The 15,343-nt window shown below is 41.9% G+C and overlaps 1 protein-coding gene across 1 annotated transcript in view; it reads left to right on the forward strand.

The window, feature by feature from the left end:
- The window catches only part of LOC133518382 (laminin subunit alpha-2-like), a 144,490-nt gene that overhangs the window by 94,426 nt on the left and 34,721 nt on the right, over nt 1–15,343 (forward strand). Inside the window, exons 2-3 of the mRNA XM_061852057.1 lie at nt 9,771–9,942; nt 11,959–12,109. Of these exons, the coding sequence (XP_061708041.1) occupies nt 9,771–9,942; nt 11,959–12,109 (323 nt within the window). The remainder of the gene's footprint in view (nt 1–9,770; nt 9,943–11,958; nt 12,110–15,343) is intronic.

Genomic DNA, 15,343 nt, shown 5'->3' on the forward strand with positions numbered 1-15,343 from the left:
GCCGCGACCGCTGCAGGCGACCATCGAATGCGCCGACATCTGGCCGAAGGGTGTCGTGTTTCGGAGGTTCCGGGGCAAACTGCCGAATCCGACACAAGAGCAGCCGATTCAACGGAGCCACGCCGTTTTGTCGCCTAAATAGTGTTTAGTTGTAATTTTATAAAATGTATATGTATGTTAGTCTGTAAGGTATTTGTAATATGGGCCTTGTTGCCTGAATCAAATTTTAAATAAATAAAAATAAAAATATATTATCTTGATAAACTCTGGGGGTTTTCAGAGATGGAGTATTGAAAGGCCCATTTGTAAGTTAGGTTAGGTTAGGTTTAAAGAACTTTATTCTCATAAAGAATTACATGAGAAAATTCACATGTTAAAACTAAGTCTAAGCATACAGTGTACACAAAAAACATGTTATTAAATTCATAGTGGGTATAAATGCATTACAAGATACTTATTACTAAACGCTCGGAACATATCTTTACGTTACCAACTAAGTTTAGGAATAAATCAATATTATGCTCACGCACTTTTAATAATGGAGTCTGTAGCCATTTTGTAGGTTTCAATAGTAAATTAGCTACAAGAAACACACCTTTTTATAGCATTTTTAGCAGTGTCCTAAAGAGGTTGAGTCAACTCGACTACTTAATAACAACTTAAAACTTAAAACCCTTAAGATAGGCCGTAATGGATACACAGTGTGTAGCAGTGTTGGCCGAAACGTTAATGCAATTGATCATTAACCAGTTCAATTTGTAATGGTTAATTGTCAATTGCAATTAACATTCGGCCAACACTGGTGTGTAGTGTGTCTCCATGTGCAGATGGAGACTTATCGCATACAAATTTCGATCCGATGAACTTTAAAAAGTTATCGAATCCACGTTCCCCTCTCACGTATAAAAATCATAGTGTGAACGTATTTGTCTTATTTGTTTTTAAGTATAAGCAGCAAGTAAATAAATTATTTCTCTTCTTCCTCGCGTTATCCCGGCATTTTGCCACGGCCCATGGAAGCCTGGTGTACAATCGCCCTCGAATAGGGAAATTGTTTTAGACAACGAGAAATTTAACAATCTATGCCAGTGAAAGCAAATAGCTCGAAAGCCAACTCACCCGGTCTCTGCACGACGAATCGCTTTGTCGGTACCGACACTCTTCATTGGCGAGCTGATGCTGTAGTGGCTCCAGTGAGGGTTTCGAGCACACAAATCGACAGTTTTTAGGTGTTTCTTATTTTTCACGACGCACGAGCTTGCGTACACGGCCATGAGCAGCCATCGAAATCTATCTACCTTCCACTGGCTTTTTATAAACGTCAAAAAATATTCGAAAAGTACCCTACCTACTGTCGCTAATTAATGTGTTCCATTTTACGATATAGAAATGAAATGTCTCAAAAAAATAACAAATAAACTAAACTAGATATGGTGTCCGGACCGATCATTCCGCCCACCAAATACAAAGTATTTTAAGAATAAACTAGTCTATAGGTAAAGGACACAACTTTACCAGAGGTCTTTGTATTAGACCTGATTGTGACCGAACCGTAGCTACACGGGAGATCCCATCTTTGCCCGGATGCAAAGATACTATACGACCAAGAGACCAATGAAGTGGCTTCAGTTGTTCATCTTTAATCAATACTAATGTGCCCACCTTGGGTTCGTCAATATCCGAGTGCCATTTCGCGCGTTGATTTAATGTATGCAAATACTCCAAATGCCATCGCTTCCAGAAATCACGATGAAGTTTCTGCACAAGCTGCCAACGATTCGAAATAGAAATGTTTATGTCGCTAGTTGACGTATCTACAAGTGATGTTAAGGGCTCTAAGGTGAGAAAATGTCCGGGTGTTAACACTGACATGTCGTTTGGATCGGAACTCATCTCACAGAGTGGCCGTGAGTTAAGGGCCGATTCAATTTGTGCGGCCACTGTAAGAAATTCCTCATAAGTTAGGATTTGATTCCCTACAACGCGAGCAAGATGCGTTTTAAACGATTTGATGTTGGCTTCCCACAAGCCGCCGAAGTGGGGTGCGGCTGGTGGATTGAAAGAGAATTCGATACTCTCACGAGAAGCTGCGTCTTGCATGAGAGGTAGCAATGCGTTATAAGCGCCTACGAAATTCGTACCTCGGTCACAATGTATGCGTTGGCAACGGCCACGGCGAGCGATAAATCGACGCAAAGCAGCGAGAAAGGCTTCGGTGGTCAGTCCTATAACAAGCTCGACATGAGAAGCCTTGGTCGCAAAACATATAAATAAACACACGTGTGTTTTAAAAGGCCTAGCTCCACGATAGCGTTTAATGTATGTGGGAAAAGGACCCGCAAAATCGACACCGATACACGAGAAAGGTTTTACTTGTGAAATACGAGTTTTTGGGAGGTCTGCCATACGGGGCACCAAAGGTTTTGGATTAGAGCGGAAGCACTTTATACATTTCGATAGGCGAGAACTAATTACGCGCTTAGAAGCCAGTATCCAAAAGTTTTGTGCAATCTAGAAATTTAGCGTGCGTAATCCCGGATGCTGACTATCGTTATGTACTTGGTCGATGACGAGCTGTGTCATGCGATCCTGACTGGGCAGCAGTAAAGGGTGCTTGCAATCATAATCAAGTTCAGAGTGAACCAGCCTACCGCCCACCCTCAGCAAACCGGAATTATCGATAAAAACACTGAGTTTTCTGAATTGTTTAGGCAATTTTTTACCTTCCTTTAGAGATATTATCTCATTCGAAAATGACTTGTCTTGAGTTAACTTAACTAAATTAGTAAGGGCACCATCGAGTTCCGATTGAACAAGTGGGCCGAAGCGTCTTTTGTCAGGGTTACGACAGTTATGTACGAAACGATGAACGTAAGCGACAATGCGTTTAGCCTTATTGAGACTCGAATGTCTGGATAAGAAGTCATCAAGTTGGTTGACGGCAGTAAACAACACGGTCTGCTTGGGGACCCTTTGTTCTTCCAACAAGTCCGATTGCGGTTCGATAGACGACGGTAACTTTGGCCAAGAGCTACTGTCAAGTGCCAACCAAGCCGGGCCTGTCCACCATAGAGGATGATTTACAAGTTCTCGAACAGTCACTCCGCGAGAGGCACAATCAGCTGGATTGGTTTCTGACGTGACATGGCGCCAATGACCAGCGGGTATTCTTTCTTGTATGTGACTTACGCGGTTACTGACGTAAGTTTTCCAGCGTTGCGATGGCGAACGTAACCAGGAGAGTGTCACAGTGGAATCAGACCAACAGAAAATATCCTCAAATTGGACGTCTCCGTTGTAAATTTCCTTTACGTGTTTAACGAGGTCTGTCAGCAAAACTGCAGCGCACAGTTCCAAACGGGGGGTAGAAGTACGTTGCAAAGGAGAGACCTTACAGCGTGACATTATCAAATGTATAGTGATGCTACCATCACTATGTCGAATGCGAAAGTAAATGACAGCCGAGTATCCTGCCTCGGAAGCGTCACAGAAGCCATGCAGCTGAACACTGCAGGACTTCGTCGATGGAATGAATCGAGGTATTTCGAGAGACGACAACAAGTCGAGATCTAAACGATAACGAAACCAGTTTTGACTGATATTGGGGGGTGCTACCACATCCCAATCCAAACCGAGAGTCCAAAGTTCTTGAATTATGCGCTTGAACGAGAGTGTCAAGGGTGTAAGAAACCCAAGAGGATCAAATATGCGCGCCAATTCCGAAAGAATATTTCGTTTTGTGCACTTTTCATGAAGCGCATTGACCGTGAAAGTGAACGCGTCACTGGACGGGTTCCACTCCATACCGAGCACCTTAACAGGAGATGTCGGTTCCGAATCAAAAGAGAGCGTCTTATTATGACAATGGGTTGGGTCGAGATTGTCGAGCAGACGGGGACAGTTGCTCGACCACTTGCGAAGTTCGAAACATCCTTTCTCTAGGATCTGAACCACCTGAGACTGAAGGTCGAGAGCTGATTCGACAGACTCAGCGCCTGTCACCACGTCATCGACGTAAATGTCTCGTTTGAGGACGTCAACCGCACGAGGATACTTTTTGCCTTCATCAATAGCTAATTGAATCAGGGCTCGAATGGCTAGGAAACTGGACGAAGACATGCCGTAGGTCACGGTGTTTAAACGAAATTCTTGTATAGGTTCATCGAGGGAGAACCTGAACAAAATGCGTTGGAAATCTCGATCGGTAAGAGAGACTAAAATTTGTCGATACATTTGACGTATGTCGGCTGTGAAAACAACCGCATGCAAACGAAAGCGAAGTAATATCGAAACGAGATCAGATTGTAGTTTCGGTCCAACGAGCAACTGGTCATTCAACGAGGGGCCTCCAGTAGGCTGAGCAGTAGCATCAAAGACCGCTCTCAATTTGGTGGTGGTGCTGCTGGGTTTGAGCACGCAGAAATGTGCTAAGTAATAAGCACGCCCGTCTGACTGGGGTGCTACTGGTTCCATGTGACCAGCATCGAGATAATCACGCATAAAATTATTGTATTCTGTCCGGAGTTCCGGTTCACGAGAGAGTCTCTTTTCGAGAGAGAGCAGGCGGCGCTCGGCAAGAGCGCGCGAGTCACCTAAACGAGGATCGACGGTTCGAAACGGCAAGTGTACGATATATCTCCCGTTCGAGTCACGTGCGTGAGTCGAGGCGAATATTTTCTCGCACATGACTTCATCGTCAGTTAAGGGCGAAGAGTTAGGGAGACTTTCAATTTCCCAAAATTTTCGAATTTGGGTATCGAGCGATTCGATCGAGCAAAACAATGAAGTCTGGGAATGGGAAGTTGCGCAAGGGGCCTTTCCCATGATAACCCAGCCAAGCTTGGTCTCAAAGATTGTGGGTCCATCGTCACAGTTGTGGCGGTTACCCAAAAATATTTGACAAAAAACATCCACTCCCAATAAGGCGTCAATGCATCCAGGTTTATCAAAATTAGAGTCGGCGAGTTCAAATGCTTTGACGCATGACAACTGGTCCATGTCAATTTTTACTGCAGGCTGATCGCTGCAGATTTTGGGTGTAACAAAGGCTTCGACACACATTTCAAAATCAGATTTCATGCTGCGAATGTTAAGAGTGGTATAAGAAGTTGACAACGTTGACACCTCACATACACCCTCAATAGAGGTATTTTTTTGTCGTATCGGAAGTCCAAGCCGCTGCGCGCAACGTCGCGTAATAAGGTTTGGCTGACTGCAATTGTCTATGACAATACGAATTTTTTGATAACTACCGAACTTATCTAGTACCTCCACGCATGCAGTAGCAAAAAGAGATATTCGACCCACAGGTGTTGGATCGGATGCGAGCATGGCCACTTGTTTGTCAGGTACGTGCATTGGGGTGTCGAGGGGCGAGGACGACGAGCAAGTCGCGGCGCCAGCGTTGGTCGAGGCCGAAGAAGCGACGCTGACTTTGGAATTACCGCTATCGACATCGAAATGAATAGTAGTGTGATGGGCAACATTACACTTTAGACAACGAGACTTTGAGGGGCAAGTTTTAACTACGTGTCCAGAACGTAAGCAGTTGACGCAGAGCCGATTGTCCTTGACAACAGAAAAGCGCTCGTGAGGCGTCTTGTTCCGATATTCAACACATTTAGCAAGGTCATGATTTGACTTGCATAACACGCAATACGATTCGATCGAGGTGGCGCTAGTGGTGACTAGCGTTTTATAGGCTGCTCCCGCAGGAGCACGATCCTGCGCCGGGCGCCAGGCAGCGGTGCGCGGCGCGGCGTGAGCGCGCGCGGTACGCCCGGGTGCCGTGGGTGCGCGTGCCGCAGGGGCGGCGGCGCACTCGGTGAGGTCGGCGAGCTCTAACGCTTGACCGGCCTTACTCACGTATTCTAACAACGACTCGAATGACGGTACATCTTTGTTGTCGTTTTGCAGTTCAAAACGATGACGGGTATCCTGGTCCAATTTATTGATCAATAAATAAAACAATGGAAAATCCCAATCGTTGACGGGAAATCTCAGATTTTTCAAAACCGCGATATTTTCTCTAAAAGTGTCTACAAGTCGACGTAACTCGCTAGGCGAATTAGATTTCAACGAAGCGTTCTGAATTTCTTCCCAATGACGAAAAGCCAATTTTCGTTTGTTATTATATCTATCAATCAAAGCCGCGTAAGCATCTAAATAATTGCTATCCGATAAAGGAAACCCTTTTAATAATTGCAATGGTTCACCCGAAAGGAGTGAAATTAAAATTGAGAACCGCTCAATATTTGACAATCGTTTGTTTTGATGTACCATTGTATTGAACATATCATAAAATGTTCCCCACGATTTAATGTTGCCATCGAAATGTACGAGATTTAAACGAGGCAACTTAACGGACAAATCGGTTCTATTTGTCTCGCCCTCGATAGTAGTCGCGGTCGACAACGAAGTGTGAATTTCGATTATTTGAAAATATTTGTCGTCAAATTCTTGACGTACAACATCCTCCTGGTCTAATTCGTTCACATCTGTTATTTCCGAAATGAGTTTCAAATGGTGGGTTTCAAAACTAGAACAATAGCCGTCTATTTTGCTAAATCTAGACATAAACAATGGTAATCGCGAGGAATCCACTTTAGCCTGCAACCCAGCCGCCAAACATTCATCGATTCGTTTGATCGATATTTCGCGTTTCAATTGCAAATTACGACGAGCAAGTGCCTTAGACATGATTAGTTTGAATATGAAGCAACCGCGTTAATTAAATGTAAAAGAAACTTCTTCGATAAACAAAACAACTTGTAGAACAAACAAATTTCAACCTTATGTACTATGCTATAAGGTCCACCCGCCACGATACTACCGAATACACAACTCGACTTAAAAATGCTAAATAATATTTGCGAAGAATAATTTATCTCGCTACAATAGGTGCGAAAGGAATTCTTATTAGAATTATTATGTTAATAGACGGTCAAAACGATTAGAAGCCAGACTTGCAATTCAATTATATTTCGAATGTTTCCGAATGGAGGAGACGAAGCGAGAATCACTTATTAAATGTGAGATACTTAAATAAATTATTTGACTACAATTTATCTACAATAACAAAAACAGTTCGCACCGTGCTGTGCTGCCGTTGGAAAATAGACCTTAATGGATTGTAGATAAGCTCGCGAATACTTTGTGCCGATTATGAGTACGTAACGTAAGTATTTAAAGTTAATATTTAGCAGAAGTAGCAAGTTATTGATAAGGATTAACTATGTGATCTATGTGAATATTAATGGACATCTATCTGTGAACATTATTCAATAATAATGCACGATATTTGTATGGACTAAATACGCGGGTAAAATATTACTAATTTATCTTATATGTACTTGTACTATTGTGTAAATTATATTCGTCTAGGCATTATATTCACTTTACAAAATAACAATATCTAATTATCGCTATTCTTAAAGTCCCCAAATCAACACTGTAGTATATAGGTTATTATATTACGTAATCAGAAATGGCACGCGGTGCAAATATTATCCGACTAATTTTAGAAGTGTTCTATTCCCAACGGTGTCAATACCAAATTCAATGACTACTTAATTTGGCCGTATAATATGATTGCATCATCAATTCGATCGGTTAAAATTCGATATTTTAATATAATGTGATAAAATAACTGTATTTCTATAGGATTATAGGCAACGACAACGAAACGAAATTAGCGACAGTTTTAACGAAACGAAAGAGGTTCAAACGTCACTCCTGGCCCCGAGACAGGTTAGCTGTTCTCAGTTTGAGGAGGATCCGCGGTCGAAGGAACAAATGTACAATCGCCCTCGAATAGGGAAATTGTTTTAGACAACGAGAAATTTAACAATCTATGCCAGTGAAAGCAAATAGCTCGAAAGCCAACTCACCCGGTCTCTGCACGACGAATCGCTTTGTCGGTACCGACACTCTTCATTGGCGAGCTGATGCTGTAGTGGCTCCAGTGAGGGTTTCGAGCACACAAATCGAAAGTTTTTAGGTGTTTCTTATTTTTCACGACGCACGAGCTTGCGTATACGGCCATGAGCAGCCATCGAAATCTATCTACCTTCCACTGGCTTTTTATAAACGTCAAAAAATATTCGAAAAGTACCCTACCTACTGTCGCTAATTAATGTGTTCCATTTTACGATATAGAAATGAAATGTCTCAAAAAAATAACAAATAAACTAAACTAGATATGGTGTCCGGACCGATCACCTGGGGTCCGCTTGCCAACTAATCCCTAGAATCGGCATAGGCACTAGTTTTTACGAAAGCGACTGCCATCTGACCTTCCAACCCATAAGGCAAACTAGGCATTATTGGGATTAGTCCGGTTTCCTCACGATGTTTTCCTTCAGCGAAAAGCGACTGGTAAATATCAAATGATATTTCGTACATAACTTCCGAAAAACTCATTGGTATGAGCCGGGGTTTGAACCCGCGACCTCCAGATTGTAAGTCTCAACGACGGGGGGGGATTTAGGGTTGGCAACGCGCATGTTACTCCTCTGGAGTTGCAGGCGTATATAGGCTACGGAGACTACTTACCATCAGGCGGGCTGTATGCTTGTTTGCCACTGACGTAGTATAAAATTTTTTTACACGGTAATTTATTTACTCAACTGTCACAGTAAGGGGCTGTGTTGATATGAGGAATTATTTACTATTCGCACCTTCGAGTATCTAGTTCTGGCACTGTATGGAGTCAAGCTACTGCTTATCCATTACTGTGTTTAAATTAGTATTAAATAAAGAAGATGCCGCATCTCTGGTATGCTATTGAATATTTTTATCGATAATGTTGTACATATTTTGTTCGGAATTCACCGATTAATTAACATCTAACTGGCTGTATGCCATTACCTTAATCTGCTGTGACAAATTTAATTACTAATTTATGAAAATATTTAAAATTATAAGGTAGTTTGTTAAGGGTCTATTACAAAATTAACATGTAAAAAAATCCAAACTCCGTTCTGTTCTGGACAGTTGAGTTGGAACTAAGGACCAGTCGAGGCGTCCATAGAACTTGATGATTTTTTCTGAGGTACAGTCCAGGGTGCTAATTGGCATTTGTTTGCGCCAAGGCAACGAAATGCTTTCTGTCTATCTATCACTAGTACATATTAGTGCGATAGAGAGACAGACAGCGTTTCGTTGTCGTAGCACAAACGATATGCATCTTGGCTAGGTACCTGGTATTAAATATGTACCCAATACATCAATGCACGGGCAATAAGGTCGTGTATAATAAAATAACTATGTATAGGTATTTTGGCACTTTATCCGTGTCGGTTTTTAATAGCTTGATTGTCACCAACTAGGGAACAAATAAAATTATTTTATCCACCGGTGGCCGAGGCGGGAATCGCACCCGGATTAGGTCACTTTTTCTATCTTCTCTTCTTCCTCGCGTTGTCACGGCATTTTGCCGCGGCTCATAGGAGCCGTCCGCTTGACAATTAATCCGACTGCCATCTGACCTTCCAACCCAGAGTGTAAACTAGGCCTTATTGGGAACTAGTCCGGTTTCCTCACGATGTTTTCCTTCACCGAAAAGCGACTGGTAGATATCAAATCATATTGCGTACATAACTTCCGAAAAACTCATTGGTACGAGCCGGGGTTTGAACCGCGATCTCCGGATTGCAAGTCGCACGATCTTACCGCTAGGCCACCAGCGCACAGGTCATTATTTCTTTAGTGTATGATATCTATTTCAGTTTTTACCTTGACTACTTAATCACAACTTTTTTGTCCACCAGGTCGAGCAGTCCTGGACCGGCTTTCCAGCACCACAGTCACAGATGGCACAGTGGAACCAGGCAGAGAACTGCTCCCAGAGCCCCTGGACGTGGCTCCGTTCGCGGTGGTTGAAGCCAATGCGACCTGTGGGGACAATGGGGCTGAGGACTATTGCAGAGACACGCCGGGAAAGTAAGTCTGGTCATCAATCGCTCTCTCTCTCTCTCTCTCTCTCTCTCTCTCTCTCTCTCTCTCTCTCTCTCTCTGTCGGGGAGGGGAGGGGGGGGGGGGATATGACCCCTCTGGCCCATCATCTGGCGACACCCTTGTGTCTATAGACTCAAACGATTACAACACCACACACTTTTAACACCATCGAGAGATTGACGGAAAAAGTACAGGCAAAAGTGAAAGATATTATTTTAGCTTGGTGACAGCACAATGGTAACAGATGGTACAGTAGAACCAGGGAGAAAACTGCTTCCAGGACCCCTGGACGTGGCTCCATTCGTGGTGGTAGCCAATGCTACGTGTAGGAATAATGGGGTGGAGCCTACTAAAGAAACTTGGTAGTTTAGTTTGTTTGTTTTGTTTGTTTGGTTTGTTAGGGCTGGCAACGCGCATGTGATTCCTCTGGAGTTGCAGGCGTACATAGGCAACGGGGACTGCTTACCACCAGGCGGGCCGTATGCTTGTTTGCCGCTGACGTAGTATAAAAAAAAAAGTTTAGTCAAAAATGTTCACAATCACACTAAACACATCACACTTAAAACAACACGAAATGATAATCACTAACAATGTTCACTTTACTTTAGCAGGATGACGCATTTACACAGTAGACAGCTAATAAACAGAATAGTCTTTAGTTGCTATGTAACTTGTTTATTTTTCAATAAGGTTTCTTGCGAGCGAATTTAAAAGAGATCCCGAAAGTTTTATCTCATACCAAGACTGGTTGCTATTTGTGCTGTGATCGCTAATCAGAGTAAGAACAAAATGTTATTTAAGCGTCTATACTTGATTTTCTTTCTGGTGATGCTGGAACCACAGCACAGTAAAACCAGGAAAGGAACTGCTCCTAGAAGTCCTAGAACAGAAAGAAAGTAAGTCTTTAATAATAATAATAATTCAGCCTACATACGTCCCACTGCTGGGCACAGGCCTCCTCTCATGTGCGAGAGGGCTCGGGCTATAGTCCCCACGCTAGCCCAATGCGGATTGGGGACTTCACATACACCTTTGAATTTCTTCGCAGATGTGTGCAGGTTTCCTCCGGATGTTTTCCTTCACCGAAAAGCTAGTGGTAAATATCAAATGACATTTCGTACATAAGTTCCGAAAAACTCATTGGTACGAGCCAGGATTTGAACCCGCGACCTCCGGATTTAAAGTCGGACGTCATATCCACTCGGCTACCACCGCTTCATAAGTCTTTATTGATTGGTTTCTCTCTTTCTGTCTATCTAGAACAGGGCTTCAAGGCTTTACCTACTAAGGAACCTCGGCAGGTTTTTTGCCACCTAATTTGAAGTGACGACCATATTTATTTTATTTGGGTTATAAAAGAACCGGTTGCTACAGTAGTGCAATTTGATTTGACTTTCTTGAACTTCATGGGCACGGAACATGTCGATGGTTAGGTATTTTTAACGAAGAAACCATAAAGACATATACAATGTATATTTTTATCTCCATTTTGCCCTTTCCTGTTTCTGTATTATCTTGTCGTAATGATTTAATTTGAGATTTTTACCTTTTTGTAAATGAGGAACTTATTTTATCAGGGACCAATATTTTATATCTGCAATGCAGGCTTCGTCAGGACACAAACTCATAAGCAGTAGGGCTAAGATGGTCGGCTTTTTATCATTTGTCACCATGCCTATTGCCTGTCACGTTCTAACAAGTATGTAAGCGCGGTGGCAGCATGGCTCCTTTTTATCACTTGTCACTATGCCCGTCACTTTCGCGCTTACATACTTGTTAGAACGTGACAGGCATGGTGACAAATATAAAGAACCGACCATCTTAGCCCTACAGGCTTCGTTATAACGAACGTTGACGTTGACGTTTGTAACATACAAATGTTAATTTTATACTAAATAACGCATAAAGCGATATCCCTACTAGTATTTCCTCTTTAAACACAATCGTTTTCCTCTATAACTCTTACTATCAACAAGACAATTCACGATCTATTTTTTTCAGACGCGGCGTAGTCTGCGACGTCTGTGAAGGCCTCGATGGTCCAGCCGCTCGCCGCCATCCAGCATCGTACGCCATTGACGGTGACCCCAGCACCTGGTGGCAGAGCCCTGTCGGCGTAGCTCATGTTACGCTAGTCGCTACGTTACCTGACGTAAGTAAAGCAGTTTTATTTATTGTTACATACATTTGTACAGCATTACAGTGCAAAACTAAGGCACTATACAAATTAATTGATAAAGGACAAAGTATATACAAGAAATAACAGGAACATAACCGACATATATTTGCCCAGGGAGTTGCAAAAATATCACTTTCTGGTGCCCATGACAGAAGTGAGTTCAAGAATCTTAGTGCTCGCACGGCCTGAGAGTTTATGTGCGCTACAGTGCGTCGTGTGGTTGGGATTGGGACTGCCAAGAGATTGTGAGTACGCAGCCTCGGGGAAGTTTTGGGCACAAATAGGATGGCAATCTGAACAATTCGTGCTACCAACTCTGGGCAGTCAGCGTCACCACGTAAGACGCTGCCCGTTATACGGGGAAGGTTAGAATTGAAGAAGAGCAGCAGAGTTTTTTAAGTCTGCGTAATCTTGTGTGCATGCTTTTAAAGCTTGACGACCGATCTGGCTTAGTGGGTAGTGAATCTGCCTATGAAGCCGATGGTCCTGGGTTCGAATCCCGGTAAGGGCATGTATTTGTGTGATAAGCACAGATATTTATATGGATGCTTTCTATGTAAATACACAGACAACGATATATATAATATACAAATACTTAAATAAGTCTGTTTATATTATATATATCGTTGTCGGAGCCCCCACAACACAAGCCTTCATGAGCTTACCGTGGGACTTAGTCAATTTGTATACGAATGTCTCTATAATATTTATATATTAAAGTAAGGAGTAAACATAAGGGCAGAGTGTTATATCATGTCGTCTTCGATAAGGCTAAGTGTAAGGGCTGATTTAGACGGCGCGCGAACTCGTATGCGATTTTAGTTACATTGAGGATTATTGGTTACATCCAATTCAGCCGACTAATCAAACACCGCAATGGAAAGAAACTCGTATGTGAGTTCTCGCACCGACTAAATAAGCCTTATGGCCTGAGTGAACGCTCGAGTTGCGCGTGCAGCGGGGCGGGGCGTGCGGCGTGCATATTAAATAAATGCAAACGTAAAGAAGCGGCCTTAGTGCACGCTGCTCACATCACTTGTGAGCCCGACGCCTCGCTGCACGCTCCGCTTCGAGCGTCCACTCAGGCCTTACACTAAAGCGGCTAAAGAGACGCTTACCAAATGTTCTGAACAATGTGCCGTAGAATAAGTATTTGCCTATCTCACTACTTGCATCTTGCATCTCCGTAGCTTTCATCTAAATCAGCTCAGCGGTTTACGCTTGAAGAGTTAAGAGACAGACAGACAAAGTTACTATCGAATTCATATCATTAGTAAGGTGAAACGTAAACATTTAGTATAAAAATACTACAGTACTACAAGTCCAGCTATTCTGATCCTTCTAAGGACTCTAATCGTTCGTGCATCCAGTGATATCCCGTTACCTTCCTTATTCACTCATTTACGATTTCCGTATCAGTTAAAACAACCGTAACTGACTGGGAGATAAAATGTAACATGTAACTGTCTGATGTGATCAGTTTTGTCTACGTAGGCGACTATCTTTAACCATCGATAGAAGTAATCGTTATCATATAAATACCAGCTAAGTCCCTTCTCCAATTTGAGAATCCTTGGAAAATATATCCCACCAAAAACATTTTCATGTAAAATGTTGCCAAGACGAAACCATAAGGCTCGCACTGTCAAAAAGTTATCAGATCTCTTGTGGAGCCAAGCTTCTAACTTTACAAGCCTTAACTTCACTGACAAGACAAGACAAAGCATTTATTGCAATCATATACGGTAAGTACACAAAATTACATGATAAGTACCCTGCAAGGGCGCAGCAGTCTTATAACTAACTAACAAACTAGTACAAAGATTTACAGACAATTATTTGAGATCACAGGCAGTACTTAAGAGCTAAGTTACCTACTCTTAGCATAGGTATTAATTTAACGTTTCATTATCAAAAAACTCCTGCAGCGTATAGAAAGATTTGTCTTTTAGATGTATGTTAAGTGCTTTATTGAATAATTTTGAATTTTCTATTTCTTTTATTGACTGCGGAAGTTTATTAAAGATTTTTATGCACATCATGTGTGGTCCGGAGTGAAATATTTTTAAGGTAGAAGTGGGCAAGGAAAGGAAGTTATTTTGGCGGAGATTTAATGGTTTTGCATGTCGGTCTTTTGCTTGTAGGAAGAAAGAGCTGTGTAATTTGACAAAAGTGCAAACTTCAAAAATATAAGGAGGTAAGTGTTAATATTTTCAGGTTTTTAAAATGTGGCCGACAACTTTTTCGTTTCGTTTCGCAACGGTTTTATGTTCGCTATAATTCGGATGCATTTTTTTTTGTAGAATAAATAAGTTATTGGCATTCGTACTATTACCCCAAAGGAGTATGCCATAGCGGAGTATGGAATGGGCGTAGGCATAATAGGCGGAAGTGGCAATTTTTAGGTCAACTCTACACCTTAGTCAAAATATGTGATTTGGCCGTTTAAAATCCGTAAAATAATCACATGAACCCTACTGAACTAGTAGGTAACTACTAGTTACCAAGTTAGAACTATTATTTATGGTATGTAGGTAAACATCATAGATATTTTGCTCACTAGACGGAACACTTAGGTAAATTAGGTAAAACAACTTATGCGATTACCATTTTCTTTGTTTAACGGCCTCTTAACCTATATACAATACAAATACTCTTAATCCAGAAAATAATACAAACAATACAGAAAATTAAGAAGAGGCAAAACAACAAGCAACGGCAGGCTTATACATATAATAAATATGAATGGACAATCTTACAAAAATAGGCTTGGCCCACAGTAATTTTGACGACCGGTCTGGGCTAGTGGGTAGTGATCCTGCCTATGACGTCGATGGTCCTGGATTCGAATCCCGATTAGGGCATTTATTTGTGTGATGAACACAGATATTTGTTTGGGTGTTTTCTATGTATATAAATTATAAGTACCTATGTATTTATCTATATACGTATTTATATCACCGCCTAGTATATAAAAAGTACAAGCTTTGCGTTGTTTGGGGCTAGGTCGATCTATGTAAGATTGTCCCCAAATTTATATATTTTTTATTTCCATAAGGCTTGTTTTGTGGGTACTAGATGATATACAAATATATACATAAATACATGCAGATGATATGAGGTAGGAGTAAGAACATGCGTGGTGCGGAATCTATGCAAGAAAATCCACCGCAGGTATGCAGGCGACAAAGGGCAATCTGCTCTGCA

This window comes from Cydia pomonella, chromosome 5 (genome assembly GCF_033807575.1).
Source record: "Cydia pomonella isolate Wapato2018A chromosome 5, ilCydPomo1, whole genome shotgun sequence".
Lineage (NCBI taxonomy): Eukaryota > Metazoa > Arthropoda > Insecta > Lepidoptera > Tortricidae > Cydia > Cydia pomonella.